This window comes from Ochotona curzoniae, unplaced genomic scaffold, assembly GCF_017591425.1.
Source record: "Ochotona curzoniae isolate NIBS_2020 unplaced genomic scaffold, NIBS_Ocur_1.0 contig_3255, whole genome shotgun sequence".
In the NCBI taxonomy this organism is placed as follows: domain Eukaryota; kingdom Metazoa; phylum Chordata; class Mammalia; order Lagomorpha; family Ochotonidae; genus Ochotona; species Ochotona curzoniae.
This window is the reverse complement of record NW_024465777.1, coordinates 6,083,057-6,103,155: the sequence shown is the minus strand read 5'-3', so window position 1 is coordinate 6,103,155 and position 20,099 is coordinate 6,083,057. Positions and strand designations below refer to the sequence as shown.

Here is a 20,099-nt window from a genome sequence, read left to right as displayed (position 1 = left end):
CCTCCATTTGTATCTTTAAACCTACTTTTCCTTCTGGACTCTAGGCTGAATATCTCCCTTCTAGGCATCTCTAACAAAGTGTCAGAGGACGTCAAAGTTGACAAGGGTAACCGATTTTCCACTTCGCTGTGGCACATCAGAGTGCTGGTTCAAGTCCTGGCTGCTCTGCTTCTGGTCCAGCTTTTTGCTGATGCACCTGGGGAAGCAGCAGGAGATGCCCAAGTGTTTGGGCCCCTGGCACCCATGTGGGAGACCTGGATCAAGTTTCTGCACTGGCTTTGGCGTAACTCAGCCGTGGCTACCATGGCCATCTGGGAAGTGAACCAGAAGACTGAATGTTTTTCTACCTCTCTCCTTCTCTATATAACAGCCTTTCAAATAAATGAAATGATTCTTAACAAAACAAAATTCAAATTGGTTAAAGACAAATACTCTGAAACTCCTTCAAGACAAATACTCTGCCTTGTTCCCTGTTCCTTCGGATCTAACAGTGTACCAGGAACATTCAAAAAGTTTATCTATTGGGCTTGGCGCCGTAGCCTAATGGCTAAAGTCCTTGCCTTGCACGTGCCAGGATCCCATATGGGTGCCAGTTAGTATCCCAGCTGCTCTGCTTCCCTTCCAGCTTCCTGCTTGTGGCCTGGGAAAGCAGTTAAGGATGGCCCAAAGCCTTGGGACCTGCACCCATGCGGAAGAAGCTTCTGGCTCCAGATTGGCTCAGGACCAACTATTGCGGTCACTTGGGGAGTGAACCAGCAGATGGAATATCTTCTTCTCTGTTTCTCCTTCACTCTGTAAATCTGATTTTCCCATAAAAAGAAAAAAAATCTTTAAAAAAAATGTTTATTTATTTGAAGGGCAGCGTTCCAAAGATATGGGGAGAGATTTCATCTACCTGCTGGTCCATTCCCCAAATGGCGGGAGGCAGGAGCCCAGGACTCCAGGGGCCCAAGCACTTGGACCACACTTCACTGCTTTTCCCAAGCTATTAGCAGGAAGCTGGATTGGAAGTGGGGCAGCTTAAACACAAAATGACAATCAATCACTGGGATACTGGTGTGGCGGGTGGCAGTTTAACCTAGTCTAGCACAGTGTCAACTACCCAAGGAACTCTGAATAGTTACCATGATCTGTGCTTGCAGTGTCTTCCAAGTCAATCTCTGCCTTCGACTGCAGCTTCCCTGTCTAGACTGCTACTACGCTCACTGTGACTTTCTACCTAGCTTCCTTGCTGCCACCCTCTTCAACCTTCCTGAGAGCTTTCTGGAACACACAGAATTCCTGCACATAAACACAATGGTTCCAACCAGGAGAGCCAGGATTCAGTGTTTGGACTTGGCTTCCCCCAGCCCTCTGCCTCAGGCATGTTTTCTGTTCCTCAGGACACTGCGCACGGTCCTTTTATCTCAGCCTTGCTGACGTGCGTGCTGCCGCATGCCATGTTCTTTTCTCCCTTCCTGGTCAGGTAAGTTCCTGGACAATCTGATCAGCATCATGTTCCAGGGGACTCTCAGCTCTGCTCCGTGTGCTGCAGTACTTTATTACTGCTACTAACAACAACACAAACAGCCAACAACCAGCACGGCTTCACCCAGGACACAGTGCTGGTCCAAACTGCATCCTGGTGAACTGCTCAGGCCACCCGGCTCTCCTTCCCTTTCCGGATGGAGACTGCTGGCAACCAGCGCTGAGCGCCCTGCGCTAACAATACCCTTAAGGGTTCTCTTTGGAATCCCTCCGTTTTGTTCACTTTCGGGTGAGGTGCAGCTTAGCGTACAGTATTTGGGTCTTCTGGGTCTTACCGTGTGAAATGTTTGCTCTCTTCATGAACCTCCATCTCCGAACTTTTAAATTCATTTAATTCTTTTCTTATGGCAGCCTGCAGGGTAGAAACACAACTGGCTCAGCACCTTTCCTGAATGAATACAGCAGCCTGACTTGCCACTGATTTACCACCATGCCTGGCTCTGAGTCACTGCAATCCTGGCAGATGACACACACGGGGCAAGGGAGCCGGGCTGGCACAGGGTGCCCAGCTTGGAGTCCGGTCACACCCCACTGTCCCTGATGCCATTCACTGAACTGTGAAGCCAAAACTTCACAGTTTTAAGAGTAAAAGGAGACTTTGTAACTGCAGAGCCTTCAGAGCAGGAAAATGTGCTTTCTCCATGATCAAAGTGAAATATGAATACTGAAATATGCCAGCCAAATGTCCTTCTACCCCATAGCACCACTGCAAGGGTGTGTTCTGGAGCAGCTACTTGCTGGGCTGGCTGAGACAGCTGTGTCCCATGGAGGAGTGTCTGGACTGAGGCTGCCTCCCGATGCCCGTCTGCACCTCTTGCAGACTCTGGGAGACAATGAGGATGACTCAAATAACCGCGTTCCTGACACACATGTGAGACCTGAGTTGAGTTCCAGGTTCCTAGCGTTGGATTGGATCAAGTGACAGATGGCCCTCATGGATATGTGGGACGTGAACAAAGTGGACTGACCTTGATATCTGTCTCTCAAATAAATTTAAAGCACTTTTTGAGAAAAAAAAAGTCCAAAAAATATTTTATCATTCAGAAAACTGTCATAAAAAAAGATTTATTTAGGGCCCAGCAGCATGGCCAGGCAGCTAAAGTCCTCGCCTTGAACATGCCGGGATCCCATATGGACACCGGTTCTGATCCCAGCAGCCCCGCTTCCCATCCAGCTCCCTGCTTGTGGCCTGGGAAAGCAGTTGAGGATGGGCCAAAGCCTTGGGACCCTGCACCCGCCTGGGAGACCTGGAAGAAGTGCCTGGTTCCCGGCTTCGGATCGGCACAGCACCGGCCATTGTGTTCACTTGGGGAGTGAATCAGTGAACGGAAGATCTTCCTCTCTGTCTCTCCTCCTCTCTGTATATCTGACTTTGTTAAAAAAAAAAAAAAAAAAGATTTATTTATTTGTATTTGAAAGGCAGGATTAGAGACAGAAATCTTCCATCACCGGTTTACTGCCCAGTTGGCTGCAATGACGGGAGCTGAGCTGATTCTGAGCGGAGAGTCAGCAGCTTTGAATCCGTGAGAGTGCAGGCACCCAAGGACTCGAGCCATCCTTTGCTGCTTTTCTAGGCCTTAAGCATGGAGTTGGCTTGGAAACAAAGCAGCCCGAGGCTTAGCCTAACATGCCATGGCACCAGCACCCTCAAAAAATTTTTTAAAATGCACTTTATTTCCTTTTAGTTTTAAACTGTGATACAGTATGTCATTTAAAAAATTATTTGTATTATTTATTTTAATTTATAAACTAGAAACCAGTTTATAGAGAGGACAGACAGAAAGTTCTTCAGTCTGCTGGCACATTCCCCAATGGCTACAAAGGCCAGAAACAAGCTGATCTGAAACCAGGAGCCAAGAGATTTTTCCAGGTCTCCCATGCAAGTGCAGGGTCCCAAGACTTTGGGCCATCCTCCACGGCTTTCCCAGGCTATTAGCAGGGAGCTGGATGGGAAGTGGAACAGCTGGTACTCAAACTGATGCCCATATAGGATGCCAGCACTTGCGAGGGAAGAACTAGCCAAGTAAGTCATTGTGTCAGGCACTAAAGCTTTAATCTAATGAGTCTACTACCTACAATTCTGAAAGAAAGAGAAACTACCAGGCCTGGCGTGATGGCTCAATGGCTAAATCCTTGCCTTGTAGGCACTGAGATCCCATATGGGTGCCAGTTCATGTCCTGACTGCTCTACTTCCCATCCAGCTCCCTACTTATGGCCTGGGAAGACACTAAATGATGGGTCAAAGCCTTCTGGCACATTTACAGAAGAAGGTCCTGTAAATTCGCCTTCCTAATAAAAATGAAATAAATCTTAAAAGAAAAAAAAAGTTTGCATGGTAGCCTAGCAGCTAAAGTCCTCACCTTAAATGTGTTGGGATCCCATATGGGCGCTGGTTCTAATCCCAGCAGCCAAACTTCCCATCCAGCTCCTTGCTTATGGCCTGGGGAAGCAGTCAATGATAGCCCAAAGCCTTGGGATCCTGCACATATGTGGGAGACCTGGAGGAAGTTCCTGGCTCCTGGTTTTGTATTAGCTCAGCTCTGGCTGTTACAGCAGCTTGAGGAGTGTAACAGCCAACACCAAGATCTTTTTCTCTGTCCTTCTCTCTGTAAGTTTGACTTTCCAATAACAATATATATTTTTTAAAAAAGTTTAACTTATGTGAAAAGCAGAGTGACAGAGAGGGAGAGGCACACACAGAGACTTCTATCCCTAGAGTGAGCTAGGCCAAAGGCAGGGAGCCAGGGACTGCATTTGGGTTTCCCATGGGAGTGGCAGGCACCCACAGGTGCTGCCTCCAGGTGCATTAGTACAAGCTGGATCAGAAGCAGAGTGACTGGGGCTTGAACTAGGCACATCAACGAGATGTAGGCATTTCAAGTGACCATTTCATCACTGTGCCAAACACACATTGCAGGTCTCACGTAGTCATTCAGTGTAACAATCCTAGTCTTTTAATTGAAGTGTTTAGATTCTAAAATTTCAGTATGTGTTGGTGGGGCCCTGGCAGTGTGGCCTAGTGGCTAAAGTCCTCGCCTTGAACGTGCTGGGATCCCAAATGGGCGCCAGTTCTAATCCTGGTGGTTCCTCTTCTTATTCAGCTCCCTGCTTGTGGCCTGGGAAGGCAGTCGAGGACGGCCCAAAGCCTTGGGACTCTGTGCCCATGTGGGAGACCTGGAGGAAGTTCCTGGCTCCTGGCTTCTGATCAGCACAGCACTGGTCATTGCACTCACTTGGGGAGTGAATCATTGGATGGAGGATCTTCCTCTCTGTCTTTCCTCCTCTCTGTATATCTGTCTTTGTAATAAAAATAAATAAATCTTAAAAAAAAAATGTGTTGGTGGGTGGTAGAATGAATCCTAAGGTACTCTTCACATGATTGAAGAGGCTGGGAGTCTAAAATGTGCTGGGCTGAGTGGCAGGCACTCGGGATGGAGAGGCGGGCATCCCAAGTGGTGGTTGCTATATGCCATGACTGTACCCCCGATTTGAAATTCAACATTTTATCAGTACCCAAAGCTTCGTTGATGGTTTCCCCTTCTAGTTAGTGTCTTGCAGTGTTTAAATAAAAGAAAAAAAAATGGGAACACCTGAAAAAGAAAGAAAAAAGATAGAGAACTCGTGAGTATTTTCCATTTACCTTGTCAGCAGGAGTCAGTTTGGTCCAAGGTTTGTCAGCCCGTCGGTCATAATCCTGAGCATCTGTTACCTCCACGTATTCGTTAAACCTCAGAATCTTCCTGGCAAGGAGCTCAGCCACAGTTGGCCTTTGACTGAGCTGGAAGAAATGGAGCCGGGGTGAAGCATCGGCCTTGTATTCAGGTCACTTCCCCACGAGCGCTGCAGCCTCTGCCGCCCTGGGATCACCAGGGACTTTCAACACTGCTGGTCCGTGGGTCCCGCCTCCCAGCAATTTCTTTTTTTTTGTTTGTTTCTTTTTTAAAGCACCTTGATGCATGGTTAAGATTGAGAACTAGTATAATCCAGTCCTTTAACACACACAGACATCATCTGGGCGTCTGGTTAAAATGCAGATTGTGATTGAGGAGTCTTGGCTGCAGCCTGAGGCTCAAGTATCTCACAGAAACTCCCCGGTCGGGTCGACACTGACCCAGGGATGACATTCTGGGGATCAAGGTTCTTGTAAGTTTTATTTCAAATGAAAAATGCTTAAGGCAGTAGATTCTATAGCAAGTTATGGTCTAAGAGGGTTCAATATGCTCAATCTGAAAGTCAGGTCATTTCCTTGAATTATCAAGAATAATCTCTCCTCCTGCAGAGGGAGGAAGTGGAAAAGATACAGATCCCACAGTTCTCCTGGAGGTTTTTAAAAATACATTTTAAGAAAGATATTAATACAACTATAGGAAACAGTTTCAGAATTATGGTAAGAAGGAAAGGAGAAAGGGATTAATTTCAGCTAAAAAATTAACATAGGTCTGTACTAACTGATCTGGAACCAAGGAGAAAATCAATGATGGTATCTGATCCTTCTTAGATGCTTCTCAGATCCTAGCATTGGCTGCACACTCCAGTATATCCCACATTCCCAACAGGGACTGCGTCAGGATACCACATCTGGCAAATGAAAGGGCAGCATTTATCCAGGTATTTACTGAACACCTTCATGTGCCAGCACTTTTTGAAATACTGAAAATAAGACACAAGCTCTTGATCACATATTGTTTTCTACATTTGCATCCTGGATTATGTTTTCATAGAGATCTCTGGCATCTTAAGCTAAATTCATTTCTTTCTGATAAAATGTGTGTGATGCTTGGTTTCTAGGTAGGAGACACTGTGGGCAGACAGCATGAGACCGCACACGGGAATGGTACCTTTCTAGTGAGGCGACGTTTGATCTCTCGTTTTTCGGCTTGACGATCAGCTTCATTTTTAGCTATGATTGACAGAAATAATTATTTTAAAGTGGCAATATGCATATCAAACTTTAAGATTTATTTATTTATTGGAAGGTTATGTACATAGAGAGTAGGAGAGACAAAGTGGAAAATCTTTTGTCTGCTGATTCACTCCCCAAGTGGCCACAACAGCTGGAGCTGAGCCTATCAGAAACCAGGAGCCAGGAACTTCTTTCGGGTCTCCCATGAAGGTGTAGGATCCCAAGGCTGTCCTCAATCGCTCTCCCAGGCCACAAGCAGGGAGCTGGATGGGAAGCAGGGCTGCCGCAATTAGAACTGGCGCCTGTATGGGATCCTAGCATATGCAACGCAAGGACTTTAGGCAATAGGCTACTGTGCTGGGCCCTGCATGTCAAACTTTTAAAATAGTTGTACCACAAGTATCTTTCATAGGTCTAAATCAGAATAAATACTACCTTTGAGGTAACATACAAAGTTTTTTTGTTGGATATAGTAAAAAAGTTAAGAACCACAGCTCAACAAACTGTGGTACCAAACCTACATTTTTACTGCCCATGAGCTAAGAATGGAAAATGGAGAGCATATCTAGTTCTATGTTATGTGTCTACAAAGCCTGCCACACTTTAAAATTTACTAACTGGGGGGTGGCATTGTGAGTAAGGCTTCTGCCTGTGATGCTAGTATCCCATATGGTCACTGGCTGAGTCTCAGCTGCTCCACTTCTCATCTAGCTTCCTGATAATGCGACTGGGAAAGCAGTGGTGGATGGCCCACGTTCTTGGACCCCCGCACCCATGTAGATGACCCAGAAGAAGCTCCTGGCTTCAGCCTAGTCTAGCCCCTAATGCTTTGGTCATCTGGTGGAGTGAACAAAGGAAAAAAAGTCTTTTATTGTAACTCTGTCTTTGAAATAGATAAATCTTAAAAAAAAAAAATGCTGACTGGGCTGTGTATATCCAGCAGTGCTGACTGGATGGACAGGTCAGCTGAGCATGCAAACAAGGAATCCTAGGGTAGCCCATGCCACTCCAGTGAGGAGGAATTAGGGAGCTAATTAGCCATGTGGCCACAGGGCCCAGCCGGTGACTAGAGAACTAATAAAGTCCCAGGGCTGAGAGCCACAGGAGGATGCTGCATTTGGGACTTGCTTTGGCTCTCTCCTCAGACTCCACTAGAAACACAAGTGTCTTCATATACACAGCCACCACTTATCTCCCTGCAGACAGAGAAGTTGGAGCATTTCTCCCAAACATGGTCAAGTCCTCCCAAATGCTCGTAGCAGTCCCAGCATCCTGTGAGAGCATTTAGACACAGAAACCACCATGTCTGGTACACTCCAGTGATGGCATTTCCCAAAGGCCTTCAGGGGAAGACCTCAAGAGCCCGAGCCTGGATGACACAATTTCCTGAGCCCCACGTAGGGCTGACACTCATCTTCTCCCTGAGGTTTGGGTTAGAAGTCGACAACTTTGGGATCACCTCAAAGTTTCTTTGGGGATCTCCCCAATCCAACTGTTGGACTCAGAACCCAAATCACGAAGAGAAGCGCAGGTTCCATGGTCTGCCATGGAGTGCAAATGCTAGAGCCGAGCCTCCTCAGAGGCTCAGACGGAGCAGTGGACAGCATAACCAGCTGCACATGGAGGACTTGGCAGTCTATCAGAACCTGCAGAGAATACCTTGCACCACAACAGAGGACAGAACAAATCAATCAACTACCCCAGCCAAGTGTTGGCAGTGAAAAACTGGGCGAATGGAGACTCTAAGATGGACTATGTCAATCAGTGGATTCTACAGCGACTTCATCATGCTTGGAATGGTGAGATTGGCAGCAATTCATAATTGTTGAACTATCAAAACCACCTGAGCAAGACCCTTGGAGCATGCCCCACATCGGGGACATGGGATGAGTGGGAGGTTGGTGGGACTTTTCCCTTTATCTCCCCCTTTGCCCCAGATGCAGGAGAGAAACAATGTGGAAATAATAGTCTAACCCATTTTCCTGTAGCCCTTGAACCTTTGTGCTCTAATTAACCATGTAAAGATTATAAAAAAAAAAGTCGACAAAGAACAGACAGCTTTACTTCCTAGATGGACTCACGTTGCAGTATATTTCGCTGCTCTAATTCTTCTGGTGTTGGTCTTTGACTCAGTCGTCTAAAAAGAAAAAGACGTGATATCTGTGTTAAACTTCCTAATCTTATTTAGACTGATTTTACTTTGGTTACAATTTATATTAGCCCCATGCACAGCAAACCAATACATATTCAAATTGATATATTTCAAAAATAATTTTCACGTTGAAAATGCTAACACAGGTATCACATCACACACACTCACACACACCCAGGACTCCAGGCTAGCTCTGACCCCAGAAAGCACAATACCAGAAAGAAGCCGCCTGGGTCTCACACACACACACACACACACACACACACACACACACACTACCAGAAAGAAGCCTGGGCCACACACACACACACACACACACACACACACGCTACCAGAAAGAAGCCTGGGTCACACACACACACACACACACACACACACACACACACACACACACACACTACCAGAAAGAAGCCTGGGTCACACACACACACACACACACACACACACACACACACACACCCACCAGAAAGAAGCCTGGTTGCTCTCCCTGTACATCCTTATCTATACAAGGAGGTTTGGACTGGACAGGGCTTCCCCAAAACACCTGCCCTTTCCACAAGTCCCGGAAACTTTGCTAACAGCACAAATTCTGAAGGCATACTAATAGAAATTTTGATTCAGAAAATCAGGAAAAAGACTGAGATTTAATATATATAAGTTTTGTATATGTACGTATAAGTATATATTTTTACATAAATAAAGAGACTAATGATGCGGGACAGAAGGTTAAATGACCATCTAAGATATCAGCATCCCATGTGAGCCACAACTGGAGGCAAAGCTGTTTCACATTTAAAAAAAAAAGATTTATTTATTTTTATTGCAAAGTCATATATAGAGAGGAGGACAGACAGAGGAAGATCTTCTATTTGATGATTCACTCCCCAAGTGGATGCAATGACCAGTGCTGAGCCCATCTGAAGCCAGGAACCAGGAGTTTCTTCCAGGTCTCCCCTGTGGGTGCAGGGTCCCAAGGCTTTGGGCTGTCCTCAACTGCCTTCCCAGGCCACAAGCAGGGAGCTGGATGGGAAGCAAGGCTGCTGGGTTTAGAACTAGTGCCAATCTGGGATCCTGGTGTGTCTAAGGTGAGGACTTTAGCAGTGAGGTTACCGCACCGGGCCCCCTTTTACAAATTCTTAAAAGGTATTTGCTTTGGTTTGAATATGATTGGGTCACTAAATTCATGTAGGACTTTAAACCCCGAAGTTGTAAGTTAATAGGTACTAGGAGAACAGAAAGTTAATCCATCCATGGTCTTTCTAGGTGGGCTTGGTGGGAGAACTTTGGGCCACTGAGAGCCCTTCTTGTGAGAGGGTTGTAAATGCCTGTGAGTGCCCAACTCTTCTGCTTTCTGAGTTGCCAGGTGGTCTTGTGCCTGCATACACCCCACCACTGCCATATGTCACCCTTGTCAAGATGACAAACCAGTGGGGCTGTTCGCCCTTGGAAGTCCAATTTCCAACTCAAATAAATGATCCTTTATTTTTATGAAGAAATCTTTAGAAAGTTAGTTGCTTCAGGTATTTTAAAATAGTAACATAAAGAAAAAAATACCAATTCATACAATACTCAATTCGGTACATTATGTTTTTGTAAGTTATACTGAAAACAACAGAAAACCAACACAAATGAATTCTTCACTACAAAATAAAGCTCTAGTACATTTTCTGGCATAGTCAAATCAGACCAGGTCATCTCAGCACAGGCCTACCGGATCAATGTGTTCCCAATCTGGTGTCGAATTTCATTCCACTCCTCCTTGCTTTTATGAGGCCAAGGGTTCAAGTTCAACTCTGGTTCACTAGGTTTGTGGTTCAACTTCATGGCCAGTGTGTCTTTTCTCTTCACTTTGTTGGCCAGAGCACCTTGGTGCAGGAGAAGAAAAAAAGGTTGAAGACATCTAAGAATATCCTTAGTCCAATGGATTCAATGGGTTCAGATAGACAAAGACTATCCTCTCTTAGTATTTTTTGTCCTAAGAGTTGATTGAGAAAATAGCATGAGATAGCTCTCTGACCTAAAACATAATGGCTTTTATATTACCACACCTTAATAATCTATCTGTTTTAAAGACTTCTTTTCCAATTTTAGGAATCGGGATTTCTTTATTCGCAAGGGTATGTGGCACAAATATGGTTTTTATTGTCTTCACTGTATGTGTAGCAAGCTTATTAAACTGAAGGAAAGCGTAACTTTTGTCTTTAATTTATAGTGCATGTGCTTGAAATATCCTTGATGCCAACAAAGTAACTGGCTTAGGAGGTCACTTACTTGAGAGAAACAGATAGGCAGACAGAACTGATTCACAGGTTCATTCACCAAAGGCTCACAACGGTTAGGGCCACGGCAAGGGAAGCTGGGAGTCAGCAGCTCAATCCCGGTTTCTGACATGGGTGGGGACCCAATTACATAAGCATCACTTTCTGCCTCCCAGGATACATGTCAGGAGCTGGAGTCAGGTTTTGAACCGAGCCACTCCAACATGCGATCTAAGCGACAGGCTAAAACCTGCCCCAAGGTGAATACCTTTTAAATCAAAACCAGATAAAGACCTGGAATATTTAATTTACTTGGTTCCCTCTCATAGCATCTTTTAACACAGGGAATACGGCAGGGACAAGGAGTTGGTACAGAGGTTCCCAACATGAGATGGCCATACGGTTTGACAGCAGAGGGACTCGTTTCCATTCATAAAGCAACAAGTAGCTTTATCTGTAAAATAATTTTCTCTTTGCCCCGCCCTGTCTTACTCTGATGGCTTTCATCTTCATCCTCTTCGTCCCGATACTGGATGGGACCCTCTGAGTCAGAGTCACTTTCCTTCCCTTCCTCTTCCTCCTGCAGACAGTGCGGCTGTGCAGGAGCGGCTGAGGTAGAGGTCATGTCTATGCTGAAGGCAGACGGGCAGAGCTGCTCCTCCTCTTCTTCATCGTCTGGACTAACACATGAACAAGATTACACTGTCTTTTCAGAAATGGATAACTGACAGATAAGACAAAAGACTGAAATAACTACGAAAAAGTCCATAAATAAAAATACTCAATAAGCCCCTCCCAAAGCATTTGTCATTTTGCTAAGATATCTGTTAGTAGTTCAAACAGCTCAGGATTCAAGTCTCACGTCTATCAATTATTAGGTACTGGTGCTTTCCAGAACATCCAATTTCATCCTCACAAGTCTACAGAGTAGATTTGATTCTCGTTTCGGCAAGCACAGAAATGCTAAGTAACTACACTACTCCAGGCTACGACTGGTAACACTGGCACAGGAACACAGGGCTGTCTTGCTCCAAGGTGAAGCCCTTACGCACCATGTCATATATGCACTGTTCCCGTGCCTCATGTATCACATAATGCTAGCGATTTTAATTTTCTTGCATTTCTTTCTAGCACTTAGAGGTGATGGCGTTCCCCTCAGATCGCACAAAGCTTACATCAGGGAAGATGTAAAAAGCCAGACTGGAGAGAAGTCTTTTACTTGTAAAGCTTGGGAAGGTATGGACTGTGATGTAATATTAAAATATTTTACATGCAGTATCATAAAATGATAATAGCAAAATAATCATAAAAAAGGACAAAAGTATTTCACATGGCAATATATTCATGTGAAATGTCATACATCTAACAATACACTTTGTTTCATGAGAAGTATTAGTATCTTTTAAAAGATTTCTTTATTTTTGTTGGAAAGGCAGATCAAATTTACAGAGAGAACAAGACAGAGAGCAAGATCCTCAATTCGTCAGTTCATTCCCCAAATGGCTGCAATAGCCAGAGCTGAGCCAGTCTGAAGCCAGGAGCCAGTAGCTTCTTCTGGGTCTCCAATATGAGTGCAGGATTCCAAGGGTTTGGGTCACGCTTTATTTTCCCAGGCCATAGGCAAGGAGCTGAATTGGACAAGAAATGGTGCCAGGACAAGAACCAATGTGTATATGAGATCCCGGTACTTGCAAGCTGAGCATTTAGCCATTGAACCTTGTGCCAGGCCCAGTACTAACATCTTTTAAAACCCTACTATAGGGGCCAGCGCCTTGGCACATTAAGCTAAGCTTCTGTCTGCAGCGCCGACTTCCCATATGGGCACCGGCTGTTCTACTTCTAATCCTGCTCCCTGTTTATGGTCTGGGAAAGAGGAGGATGGCCCTAGTCCTTGGGACTCTGCAGCTACATGTGAGATCTGGAAAAGGCTCCTGACTCCTGGCTTTGGATTGGCTCAGCTCTGACCATTGTTGCCATTCGGGGAGTGAATCAGTAGATGGAAGATCTTTCTTTTTCTCCTTCTCTTTGTAACATAACCTCTTATATAAAAATGAAAATAAAATTTTTAAAAATAAAAAACCATATAACAGTAATCAGCAGGGTACAACGATTCCAAATTCTAGAACTTATTCTTTTGGTCCAATCTTATATTTTAAACTTACTCACATTATCTTTCTGTAAGTAATGTCCTTGTTGGATTTTCTAGAACAGACAAGGAGGAACAAGAAGGAAGCTTGAGAGGCACTTACACTTTGAGCATTTCAATAGTGACAGGAAGTGACCTGGTCCGGCCCAGGGTGTTGCTATCTTCAGAAAAATTGTCACTGTTCTCAAAGAGCAATGAATGAGCTCTCTGAAAGCCCTCCAAGGGAGGGGTCATGGGAAGTGGGCTGGTCAGGGCCTGCTGGATTCGAATATGCAGTGGGACTGGGGGCAACCTGGAAGGGACATGGGGTTCCCCAAAGCTATGGTCCAATATCCTCTTGGGGAGTTCTTTTTTCTCATCTTCCTGTTGTGGAGTCTCTTGGGGTGGATCTATGGATGGAAGAAACTTCATTTCTGGCACAACTTCAAAAGTCTTTGTAGGCAACAGAGGGGAGCGTGGGGGCTCAGGGGGAATGTGAGTAGGCAGAGGTGGGGACGGGGAGAGGGGCGGGACCACCAGCACAGGTTCAGAGCTCACAGAGCCTGTGTTCTTCTCCCTCTGGTCACTTAGTGTTTTGGTGGTGGTAACAGCAGCAGATTCCGAGGTGGGGACAAGGCTTGATGGAATGCTTCTTTTGGGTGGCAAGGGTGGGGAGGGTTTTGATAACAGTGTACCATTGTTAATTGCTTGAGACAGTTCCGCTGAAAAAGAGAGAGAAATCTTTCAGTTTATAATGCACACAGGAGCCAGCCCCAGACCTAGAATCATCATTCAAACACACTGTATAACTTCGTGACTTGTCATTCCTTCCATATCTCTATCTTGCAACCAAAATTCATAGATATTTCAACAAAAGGCCTAGGGCACCAGAGGTCTTGGAACCTGTGTAGAGTGGCAACCAAGCAGCCAGGATGGTTACAAGGGGGATAGTGGTGGTGGCAAAGAGGAGAGCTGTGGGCGGGTTGGTTGGAGTCAAGAGAATCATGCCTGCCTGTTCACTCCTCTGGTGGCCCTGGGGAGGTACACATGCGCCTGGGCGGGATGGGGCTGGTGGCTGTGGGCCTGGAGGGGGCAGGCTTTCAGTTGTTGCTTCACTGATAGGGAAGCAGAGGCCCAATGCATGAAAGGGAATGGAAACAGGAGATAAAGGCATGCAGAGAGAGAGGATGGCTTCATATCACTTTCACTGTCTAGAAGGGCAAACAAGTGGCAAACGGACATTTTCATAAGGAAAAATTAACTGTGCATGCATCTGGTGAGAAGAAAAGGGATCTAAACACTTAAGCTATCATACACTGCCTCCCAAGATGTACATTATAAGGAATCTGGATTGAAAGTGGAGGAGCTGGTATTTAAACCAGGCACTCTTATATGAGCCATGGGCATTCCAAGCAGCAAGTTCACTCTAACAACTGAAGTAATGGCTTCTTTAAACAGATATCCTTCTGGAAAATCAAATAGCTACATGACTATAATTTTTCATAAGCACCTGGGCTATCTGACACTAACAACAAAACATAAAACATGGGGTGTAGTAAGTGGATAGTGGCATAGGAAGACTGAGTATTCCTATTTTGTTGCCATAAGAGCGGTTAGGACTTTCAATTTTTTTTTTTTTAGATTTATTTATTTTTATTATAAAGTCAGATATACAGAGAGGAGGAGAGATAGGAAGATCTTCCATCCAATGATTCACTCCCCAAGTGGCCACAATGGCCGGTGCTATGCTGATCAGAAGCCAGGGAGTCAGGAACTTCCTCCAGGTCTTCCACACAGGTGCAGGGCCCCAAGGCTTTGGGCCATCCTCAACTGCTTTCCCAGGCCACAAGCAGGGAGCTGGATGGGAAATGGAACTGCTGGGATTAGAACCGGTGTCCATATGGGATCCCGGCATGTTCAAGGCGAGGACTTCAGCTGCTGGGCCACGCCACCGGGTCCAGGACTTTCAATTTTTACCTGAAAAAAGTTTATCTGAATAAATTCAAAGAGAAAGAGAGAGAAAGAGAGAAGGAGATGGTGACTCATGTCACAATGCCCACAGTGACCACAACAGGGCTGGTTCTGGAGCCAGGAGTGACATCAAGGTCTTCATGTGGGAGGCAGGAATCCAATTACTCAGGCCATCAACACTGCATTCTAGGAAGCGTCTGAGGTCATGGCCAGGAAACTAAACCAAGAACTAAATGCTTATTCCAGGACAATTTTTTTTTTTAAAAACTGTTCCAGGGTATAAAGTTAGTAAGATATAGAGAAAAAAAAATGGCTGATAAAAGTTCACTATGTAGCAGCACACTATTAAAAGAGCTGGAGAGCAATGAAAACAAAACAGAACATTGTCCAGACTTGATTTCCTGGCTTCTTTGTTGTCGTCTTCTAATTTTTAAAAAACAGATATATTCATCTATTTTTTTTTAATTGTAAAGGCAGATTCACAGAGAGAGAGGGAGAAAGAGAGAAAAATCTACTTGCTTGTTCACTCTCCAAATGTCACAACAGCCGGAGCTGAGCTAATCCACTGCTTTTCCAGTTACAAGCATGGAACTGGATCGGAAGGGAAGCAACTGGGATATGGACCTGTGTCCCTACATGATACCAGCACTGGCAGGCAGAGGACTAGGCCAGTTGAGCCATCATACCAGCCCCACAACTTCAGCTTCTACACTGTTGACCGCTGGAGGCTGTGGGGATAGCTCAGGTAATCAGGTTCCGGCCACTCTGCTGGAGACTGAGACTGCATTCCAGTTCCCAGCTACAAACCCAGAGCACCCTGCCCACCACGGGCACTTGGGGAGAGGCCAGCAGACAGGAGTAGATGGAAATCAAAACAAAACCAAAACCAAAGCCACTACTGGATATTGTTACCACATTCTGACAAATAACAATATCTAGATATATCGATTTAATATTATGAAATTATCAAATGACATTTTGATTCTTAGTGGCAAATGCAAAAAGCCTTTGAAAATATCAAAATAATTTTCTATCTTTGACATTTTTTTCTACCTACATCATCTGAAGTGACAGGGAAAACAAGCTATCATTTTATGATTTTTAAAAAATATTTATTTATTTTTGTTGGAAAGGCAGATACATGGAGAGGAGGACAGACAGAAAGGAAGATATTCTATCCGCTGATTCACTCCCCAGGTGGCTGTAATGGCCAGAGCTGAGCTGATCTGAAGCCAGGAATCAGGAGCTTCTTCTGGGTTTTCCACGCGGGTACAGGGTCCCAAGGCTTTGGGCCATCCTTGACTGCTTTCTCAGGTCACAAGCAGGGAGCTGGATGGGAAGCAGGGCTTCTCGGATTAAAACTCACGCTCATATGGGATTCTGGCACTTACAAGGCGAAGACATTAGCTGCTAGGCTACCACACTGGGCCCTGTGAATTTTTTAAGAAGGGAAAACGAAGGCCACAGACTTTAGGCTACCTCCCCAAGATTATACTACAAACTGGCCCAGACTCGGTTAATAATAGGTCTTTGATAATTTGGTTACTGCCCTATCCTCCAAATTCCACTCTCTGAGCTTTCTTAGTGCACACACATTCTACGGCCTCATGTGTCCCACCTTCCCATGTCTTCCGTTGCCCCTGTACTGTGAGCTCCTTGATGGCAGCACAGTCCTGGGTTCCATCAGCATACATACTCGGCTGTGCTCAATGCCTAGTACATAGTGATCCCTGAGAGAAGTTTATTAGATATTAAATGATATGCTTTCATCTTGCATCAGGATAATATCAAAGAGTCCTCGATGACCGCCAAAGCCCCTAGTGACTAAGGGCTGAGCCAGTCAAGTTGCTCTGCAGATCCAAGTAAACTGCAAGATGTACATCATCTCACAAAGAAACTAACCTTGCCAAAAAAAAACAAACAAAAAGAAAGAGTAGTTGACTTGATTACTAACCTCTAAACTTCTGCCCAAATCCTTTATTTTGCTCCCTTCTAGTGATTTCAAACAGTTCTATAATTTTCTCTGAAATAAAATATTAATCTTGCTAAATCCCATGCTATTAAAGATATAGAAAGTAAACGACGGTAACCCAGCGTCAGTCCTCACCTTGAACATGCCAGGATCCCATAAGGACACTGGTTCTAATCCCAGCAACCTCGCTTCCTATACAGCTCCCTGCTTGTGGCCTGGAAAAGCAGTCGCGATGGCATTAAGCTTTGGGGCCCTGCACTTGTGTGGGAGACCTAGAGGAAGTTCCTGCCTCCTAGCTTCAGATTGGCTCAGCTCCAGCCGTTGCAGCCACTTGGGGAGTAAACCATTGGATCGAAGATCTTCCTCTCTGTGTATCTGACTTTGCAATAAAAATAAATAAATCTGGGCCCGGCGTGGTGGCGCAAGTGGTTAGGGTCCTCGCCTTGCACGCCCAGGATCCCATATGGGCGCTGGTTCTATCCCGGCAGCCCCGCTTCCCATCCAGCTCCCTGCCTGTGGCCTGGGAAAGCAGTCGAGGACGGCCCAAAGCTTTGGGACCCTGCACCCGCGTGGGAGACCCGGAGGAGGCTCCTGGCTTTGGATCGGCATAGCATCGGCCGTTGCGCTCACTTGGGGAGTGAATCATCGGATGGAAGATCTTCCTCTCTGTCTCTCCTCTCTGTATATCTGCCTTTCCAATAAAAAAATAATAAAAATAAATCTTTAAAAAAATAAATCTTAAGAAAGGGTAAAAGAGGTTCATTTTATATTGTTTTAATATTATCTCTCAGAAGTAAATTTGAAAAAGGACTTGCTTAACACTGCATCATATACACAAAATATAAAAATGTGAATTTCAGGATCAATGTTGAGAAAATTTTGTGTATGTTAGAGTTTTGCTACTTCTCTAAATATATTCTGCTATTTCATATATAATAAAACTCACTTTTATGACTCTATTTGGATATTTTAACTTCTGAGTTGGTAAGGTAAGTTACTGTTGGCAGTTAAAAGAAGGTATATACCTCAACATGTTGAAGAAGTGAGCATATGTCTGTATACTCTGCAGAATCTCATATGGCACTGGTTCAAGTCCTGGCTACTCCACTGATGTGCCTGGGAAGGCAGTGGAGGATGGCCCACATCCTTGTGTCCCTGGCACCTACATAAGAGACTCAGAAAGAAGCTCCTGGTTTTGGCCTAGCCCATTCCTAGCCATTTTGGTCACCTGGTGAGTGAACCAACAGATGGGAGATCTCCATCTCTCTCCATACCCTCTCTGTAACTGTGCCTAACAAATAAATAAATCTCAAAATAACACAACAACAATAATCCCCACCAAAACAGTAGTACTTCTAAAGCAATGGTTTCCAAACTTGAAATTCAAGGATCATTACAATTAATGGTCCATTACACACACAAATATTTCTGACCCATCTCAGTTTCCTTCTTAAGGACTGACTGACAAATAAGGCTTGATATTCAGTAAATCATTTATGATCATGATATTGCTATGAAAGAAATGGGACTGAACCGGGGACCGGCACGATAGCATAGTGGTTAAGGTCCTTGCGTTGAACGTGCCAGGATCCCATATGGGCGCCAGTTCTAATCCTGGCAGTCCCACTTCCTATCCTGCTCCCTGCTCATGGCCTGGGAAAACAGTCTAGGATGGCCCAAGGCTTTGGGATCCTGTACCCACATGGGAGACACGAAAGAAGTTCCAGGCTCCTGGCTTCAGATGGGCTCAGCTCCGGCCGTTGTGGCCGCTTGGGGAGTTGAATCATCAGACGGAAGATCTTCCTCTCTGTTTCTCCTCCTGTCTGTATATCTGACTATCCAATAAAAATAAAACCTTCAAAAAAATGGGATTGAATCTACCCAACTTTAAAAAACTCCATGAATGGTCCTGCTTTGTCCTTCTGCTGAGGACCAGGCACAAGGCAGTTTTGAAAATAAGTGTGCGAAAGCTCCGCAGGCTCCTCAGAGATAAGCCAGGACAGCAGCTGTCGGAGATGGCTGTCGACCCCTTAGGTGACAATGTTGGGTGCCTGGATTTACACAGCTCTGGTCAGGACCAGTCTCTGCAGCAAAGCCAGGGCGTCATACCTCCACGTTCACTTAATGAACCGCCTTCAGCCGAAAGAGGCGGAGTACCACTGATGGAGACCTGAGGACCAACGTGCAGTGCCTGCATTAATAGCAGCAGCAGCTCTGGGAATCTTCTGGAAATACAAAGTCTCAAGTCCTAGCCTAGACAGACTAAAATCAGAAACACTAAGGACACGGCTCAGGCCACTGTATTTGTTGTTGTTGTTGTTTGTTTTTAAATGTTTATTTTCTTCTATCAGAAAGGCAGATATACAGAGAAAAGGAAAAACAGGCAGATCCTCCATTTGCTAATTTATCCCCAAGTGGCTCCAACAGTAAAACTTAGCTCCAAAGCCAGGAGCCAGCAACTTCTTCTGGGTCTCCCACATGGGCACAGGGTCCCAAGGCTTTGGGTTACCCTCTACTGCTTTTCCAGGTTACAAGCAGGGAGCTGAATTGGAAGTGGAGCAGCCAGGACATGAACTGGCATCCATGTGGAGTCCCGGTGGATGTCAGGCTTTAGCCACCAGACTACCGTATTAGGTCCAGCCCTCTGTATTTTAACAAGTCCTCTAGGTGAGCCTGACAGTCCGAATGGGAGACCCAAGGCACTCATGGGCAGTTTCTCTCTCTTACTAACCACAGCCCTGAATGAGTCACAGGGTCTGTATGTTCTCATTGCCCTATCTTTCTGAGCAGATAAAATCAGTTTCCTAAGGCACAAGGTAGTTTTGAAAATAAGTGTGTGAAAGCTCCTGAGGTTCCTCAGAGATAAGCCAGCAGGACAGCAGCACCCATCTGAGGTGGTGATGACAATAATAATCTTCACCTTGCTTTCATCAAGCTACTCAAACCTGTCATACTCACAATATATTCTAAGCTTGCTTTTCAAGATTCTAGTCACTTTAGCCAACGAGATGACATTAGGTATTTAATGAGCATACTTTTATTCAACCATTAAATCATTAACAAGAATTTTCAGAAGTACTAAATTTAGTACTATTTTTCTTGAAAAAACATATTTTCATTAGCTCTGAAGTATGCATTAACCTTTGTTCCTGTCCTGTTTCTTCAAAACTCCTCTAAGATGGTATGCATT

General features: G+C 45.0%; 1 protein-coding gene across 1 annotated transcript in view; it reads right to left on the bottom strand.

The window, feature by feature from the left end:
• PHACTR4 (phosphatase and actin regulator 4) overlaps positions 1-20,099 on the bottom strand; it is a 49,488-nt gene that overhangs the window by 2,934 nt on the left and 26,455 nt on the right. The window contains exons 6-12 of the mRNA XM_040979705.1: positions 13,091-13,688; positions 11,334-11,521; positions 10,295-10,448; positions 8,513-8,568; positions 6,367-6,428; positions 5,169-5,306; positions 1,803-1,879 (exon numbers count right to left, since the gene is read on the bottom strand). Of these exons, the coding sequence (XP_040835639.1) occupies positions 1,803-1,879; positions 5,169-5,306; positions 6,367-6,428; positions 8,513-8,568; positions 10,295-10,448; positions 11,334-11,521; positions 13,091-13,688 (1,273 nt within the window). The remainder of the gene's footprint in view (positions 1-1,802; positions 1,880-5,168; positions 5,307-6,366; positions 6,429-8,512; positions 8,569-10,294; positions 10,449-11,333; positions 11,522-13,090; positions 13,689-20,099) is intronic.